The sequence below is a fragment of the Calidris pugnax genome, unplaced genomic scaffold (genome assembly GCF_001431845.1).
Source record: "Calidris pugnax isolate Ruff unplaced genomic scaffold, ASM143184v1 scaffold182, whole genome shotgun sequence".
In the NCBI taxonomy this organism is placed as follows: Eukaryota; Metazoa; Chordata; class Aves; order Charadriiformes; family Scolopacidae; genus Calidris; species Calidris pugnax.
In genome coordinates, this window is record NW_015090968.1 from 911,439 (window position 1) to 917,337 (window position 5,899).

At 42.6% G+C, this 5,899-nt stretch overlaps 1 protein-coding gene across 2 annotated transcripts; it reads left to right on the top strand.

The window, feature by feature from the left end:
• The first annotated feature begins 203 nt into the window (after nt 1-203).
• On the top strand, nt 204-5,006 carry CHCHD7 (coiled-coil-helix-coiled-coil-helix domain containing 7). Of its 2 annotated transcripts, none has more exons than XM_014952642.1 (4): nt 204-2,697; nt 3,271-3,369; nt 4,335-4,440; nt 4,494-4,622. In XM_014952642.1, the coding sequence occupies exons 1-3, from the start codon at nt 2,644-2,646 to the stop codon at nt 4,434-4,436; spliced, it is 255 nt and encodes an 84-aa protein (XP_014808128.1). In that variant the 5' UTR covers nt 204-2,643; the 3' UTR covers nt 4,437-4,440; nt 4,494-4,622. The 2 variants fall into 2 exon arrangements, with proteins under 2 accessions (XP_014808128.1, XP_014808127.1); XM_014952641.1 differs by having other exon boundaries at nt 211-2,697; nt 4,335-4,472; nt 4,530-5,006.
• The last annotated feature ends 893 nt before the right edge of the window (nt 5,007-5,899 follow it).

Consider the following 5,899-nt stretch of genomic DNA (forward strand, 5'->3'; position numbering starts at 1 on the left):
GAGGGGATTCAGGGGCCGGGTGGAGGGCGAGCGGGCGGGTTCCGGTGTTTGCCCGGCCCGGTGGCGGCCTGCCCGCCCCCTTCTCCATACCTGACCGGCCCCCCAGCCCCGCTGCTGGGAGGCTGAGGCGGCTCGGCCGTGGCCGAGCGTCCGTTCCCGCCGGCTGCCCCCCCCCCCGGCTCGTCCCGCTGTCACAGCGACACAAGGACCGCCGGGGTTTTACACGGCCTTCGCTCCAGGGTTTAAAGTTTAATAAGCTGGTCTGTGTTGTAGCATAATTAGCAATGTTGTGTGTATACATGGGTTTAAAAAACAAAACAACCCAAACGCTTTTCAATGGGAGGCAGCCTGTAGGAAAAATACCCTGATGGTTTATGGACTGGAAAAGCAAAAGCCCTTAGGGTTAAAGAGCGCTCGCAACAAACTTATTTCTCCGTGGTACAGCTCACAACTGCTAATGCGTTAGAGAGTAATTAAGGACCGTGGGACAGACAAGCTTTGGGTTGTGGTTGAGCTCAGACCTGTAATGCTGAGAGCTGGAAGGGTTGGCAGCCTGTGCTTGTGTAAAACTTGGTGGGGGGAAGCTCCTTTCTTCCTCAGCTCTCCTTCAGCCGGGCAGCAGCGCTCTGGTGTGACCTGCCTGCCCTTCCAGCCCGTCATGTTTCAAATCCCAAAGTGCTTCTGCGAGTGGGAGAGGGAGGAACAGGCGCAGGAGCTGTCGGACCTCTTTGGTAGCGCTAAGTGTGTTTAAGCATTTGCCTGCTCTAAGCTAAGCAACTTCGTACTAAGCAACTTGGTGAGAACCTGAACTGCCTGTTCATTAAGTAGGTATTTAATGCATTGTGTGCACTGTTCCTTAAGCTGGGCACGGTTGCGGTCTCTAGTGTAATCAAACTGAAAATGTTAATTGCAGTTTGTATAATGAACACTGATGACACATCCTGTGACTCTTGAAGAGAGTAAGGCTGAGTACTATTTCAGAGAGCAAGGCTGAAGTCAGTCTAATACCCTGCACCTTGAGGCACGTCTGCTGAAGTGGTACTTACACCTCTAATATTAATGAAGCAGAGTTGTAACACAGACACGAAGAAACCTCTAAAAACGTGTCTGTGGTACTGACTTAAATGAGGCGTTGTGACGTGCAGCTTTTGTTTTCTTCTACATCTTTCCCCCCTGACCTCGTTCCTTTAAGTCTGGGTGATGCTATTGTCTACATGCTTGTGTTTCCATTTGAGCTGGAGGTGCCTGATCAAAAATCCTCTTGCACCCCCAAAAAAGCAAACATTTGCCTAGCTTGTAAAGTTAACTTAAACACTGGGTAGTTCTCAAAGGTAAGTGGAAAGGTTTCCTGATGCTGCTTTTTAAAAGGCCCATCTGCAGAAAAGAATCCTGTGGAATGCAGAAAATACTCCAAGCACCAGGAGAGTATACTTCCACAGGATGTAAAATCTAAGGCTTATTCACCTAGAATAGCTTACTCTTACTCAAAGAAGAACCTTCATCTAAAATAAATACTGTTTTCTGTCTCTGAGTTGCTAAGAACAGGATTTGATGTTTTGTTTGCTGATATCAAGCAAAACTGGCTTTTTACTGCAAACTTGCAGTTATCAATCTCTAACATGAACAGAAACAGGTTTAAGTTTATGATTAGTAGTGGTGTCTTTAGAGGGGGAAAAAAAATACCCAGCAAGATCAAGCAAGGATGTTCTTTCACAGTTTCCTTCATCAGCTGTACTTTAGTTTGCCGCAAAGAGCGCTCTCTTAGTCCTGTGTTTCTGCTTGCATTGGCTCAAACAGTCATCTGGTCAACATTAATTTATTTTTGGTTAGCTGTAGTGTTTGTTTGGAACAAATACCTGCATGGCCATATGTGTGCCAGAGGCAATGTATGGGAAGTAGTAAAGGGAATGAGGGTCTGCTGTTCGTCTTGATGTCGTCGTCTTGGATCAGCGTAGGTTCTTGGCATTGAACTCTTGTCTCTCAAGCTTAAAGTTCCTAGAGTCAGTGTCAAGCTACTAAACTGGTGAAAAGTGTGATTCGAGCTGTCATACACAGCACAAGTGGGTCTGGTCCCTCCTTGTGGTGAAACCATTTCTTTCTCTCTTAAAGTACAGCAGTACAGGAGATGGTTGGGCACTTGTTACACCTGGGGAAGCTCAGTGAAGATTCAGATGTGGCCCAGCTAAGGAGTAGGCACAAATCCGAAAGAGTTTACTTGTACATTGCTCCCACACAGCACTGATTGAAGTGTCTAGAGTGTGTTGGTTGTGAACAGCATCTGTGGAACTGTTCCTCCTAGACATGTTCACTTCCTCGGTGCTGTGACGGGCTGGTATGAGAGTCACCATGGTGGCTCTGTTCTCTGCAGGACTTTATCAGGGAGTGAGCAGTCCTGGTGTCAGGCCAAACTTGCCTCAGTTATCTCACTGTTAGTGCTTTTGAAATACCATTTTGCAAAAGAAGCTTTGTGATAGTATATTGTTGTTGTGGGTTTTTTTTTTTTAGGACAACCAAACTGCGTACGTTATTAGAAGGCCTTTATTACATGCTGTAGTTTAGACTTAATCCTGAGTTGCTATTAAAAGTAGATACTTAACCTGTTTCTTTTCTGTTTTCTAGCCAAGGTACGAGTGTCTGTCTAGAATGTCCAGGCATGCACAACAGCTTAGAGACCATGATATAAATCCATGTGTAGCGGTAAGATGATCAAATTGGGATTTCTCTTTGTACGTTTTGAAGTTAAATAATCTAATTTCTAGATGATTTTTTTTTTTGTGGATAACACTCTTGCGTTGGCATTTTGCATGAGAAGTTTCTTAAAGAGTCTGAAGATGGGAAAAGCTGAAAATCATCTGTTACGCCAAATGTGAAATAACAACCAGTGATTCTTCATAAATAGGACTAGTAAAACTGATAGGAATCTCTTCAATTTTCTGTCTGTAAAACCAGAGCCTGAAATCCTGGTTAGACAAGCTTGGTTGATTTTTAAGTGTCTTTTGTGGGTTATACCAAGCATCTTTGTAAACAAGTATTCTGTGGACTCTAGCCTTGCTATTTAAAGAGTACTAATGTCTGTTATCTCTAAGTGAAGTCATTGCTTGGTATTACTGATTATCCTTTGTGATAGATGTTCCTCTGCTCTCTTTGATAGTATTCTTTCATCTGAGAAGCTGCCTCCTATCTTCATAGATATTCTGGGACTTGTTAAAATTTTTAGACACTGAACACAGTAACTTTCCTCAGCTCTGAAGTATGTTTTTCCTATTAAAGGAAACAGATGCCTCTAGAAAATGCATGGACGACAACAACTATAAGAAGGATATGTGTACTGCTTATTTTTTGAAGTACAAAAACTGCAGAAAATTCTGGGTAAGCGCAGTAGATTTTTCTAAATTTTACTCCATGCTTTGCTTTATGTACATTACTTGTTACTGCTTTCTGAACTCTTCAGACCTAGCTAGTGCTGGTTTTTATGGTGACTTACAGGCCTAGGTAGCCTCGGTATGTGTTGCTGGAAGACTTAAGCAGATGCACGTCAAAGTACTTCACTTGGTTCTCCTCTAAGTTTACTCTCTTAAATTGTGAGTCAGTGTTCTTGCAGTACCTGATATGTTTCCCGCTGGATTTAAGTCAGATATTTCTAGAAATAATTGCTGGTTTAAATAGATATAATGAAAAAATTTTGAGTTAAGATATGTTCATGTGTGTTTCCATTGCTTTGGGTCATGTTTACTTTAAGATAAAACTTGTCCAGAGAAGTTGTGGCTGCCCCATCCCTGGAGGGGTTCAAGGCCAGGCTGGATGGGGCTTTGAGCAACCTGGTCTGGTGGGAGGTGTCCCTGCCCATGGCAGGGGGGTTGGAACTCCATGATCTTTAAGGTCCTTTCCAACCTGACCCATTCTATGATTCTAAGAGTTCATTCTTCTTTGGTGGTGTCCTTATTTCCTTCTCAGTTACAGTAGGAAAGTATCATGAGGAGCTATGTGCAATTAAACTGTTCTCTGCTGTTCTCTTTCTTTATGCCATAGTAGTAAAGAAACTTTTAGCTTAGTCTTTAAATAATTGTGCAAGCAACCAAAAAACTACTTAGACAATTGCACATTAGTCTTGTATAATGTAATGGGAATACTGTAATTTCAGTGTCTTCTGAAGCAGCAAGTTAAACTATTAGATGTCGTCAATTGAATACTAGTACAATTAATTATCTGCTAATCAGAGTATCTGGTCCTTGATATATAAAGAGTACTTCTATTAAAGAAACTCATTCACTTGGAGCTCAGGGGCAGAGATTTCTGAGAAATCTGTTCTCATGGTCACTTTCTTCTATTTTCAGCATGACATTATGATGCAAAGGAAAAGAAGTGGTGTGAAGCCGGAGATGCCCACAGCAGAAGAGAGAAGGAAAATATTGGAATCAATGGGGCAGCCCTACTGACTAGGAACTTGCACTGACTGACTGTTTTCACTGTACATATGAGGACTTAACGGCAGCAAACTTGCACTGACTGACTGACTGTTTTCACTGTACATATGAGGACTTAACGGCAGCAACTTGCCTTTCTGTGAACTGGACTTCACAGTTGCCATATCTTGGATTAAAATAAGTTCTTAAATTTTGAAATGTGTGAGCTTTCTAGAATAGAACTTCTTTGTTTTATTCATATTCCATGTCATGGGAACGTGGCTCCTCCCTGGAAGACGTGGGTTTCAACACAGATTATGCCTAGACACTTGGGAAGTGAAAACTAATTTGCTGTGAAATGCTAAATATAAAATTAATGGGACTCTCAAAGTTTTTTTTGAAAAGAGGGGGCTGGTGAGTATGGCAGGGTAGATCTAAGGATGGAGCAGATTGAGAGGCTGGTACATGTTTCTTGTATCCAGCTATTCTGTCTTATATTCTGGATTTATCATGTGTGATCCTATCACTGTTTTCACACAAGTTGTATCCTCTGTCCCTGGTTTAAGTAAGACTGTTCATGAACTAAAATCCCAGTTCCAACAAGCTTTGTCATTAGGTCTCCTGTTGCATCAGTGACAGCAGACGCTTGCAATAAATCAGATCTGCAAGCTTTGCTTGTTACAAGGTTAGAGAGGTTGATGAAGATGGAACTGAACTCCTGGGATCTGCACTGAGTAGTACTTTCTGTGGATAGTAAATAGATACTTTGCTGGCGGGGAGGGAGAGGGACTTGTAGACGTGTAAACATATACTCTGAGTGACATGGCAGGTTTAACTAGAGTACATCTAGCTAAGACTCCCTGGACAGCTGAAGCCCTGGGTTTGGAAATGCTTACTCATAGAAGACTACAAAGCTCAGTTTGACCAGCTAATCTAATCTTAAGTAAGATTGATTCCTTAACTAAACTGAACAACTAGTAAGTGTAAACGGGTTGCTGTCTAGTGGAAACACTGTTTTCTTACCTTTAGTACCTTCAGGTGTCCTGGCTTAAAAGCCTGCACCCCGTGGTGAAACAGAAAAAATGCTGTCATGGGCTCAAGTTCCATGTGAAATCCTTTAGGACTTGCTGCGATCAAGTTGGCAGAACTCTGGCTGACCTCATGGAGGATGGTATAAAAGTGTTGTCTCTCTATTTAGACTGTTTTGGAAAGACTTCATGGCTTCCTGTTTCTCCTTCTGTCTGGCTTGCCTTCTTTCTTTCCACTGGAGGCATATTTCTACGCTCGGTGAGATTTTTATGCTGTTTCCACCTTTCCCCTTGTTACTTGACCTGACTAGTAACTAAGGGAGACCTGTGTTTCCTCCTCCTTTCTGTCTGTTCTACTTAAACATCTGCGTTTTGGAACAGATTGATCATACCCTTTCTGTTTGGGAGTGAGTGTGTAACTCTGCCTTTTGAGTATGCAGTTCTCTGAGCATAGCTGTGCAGCCTCCA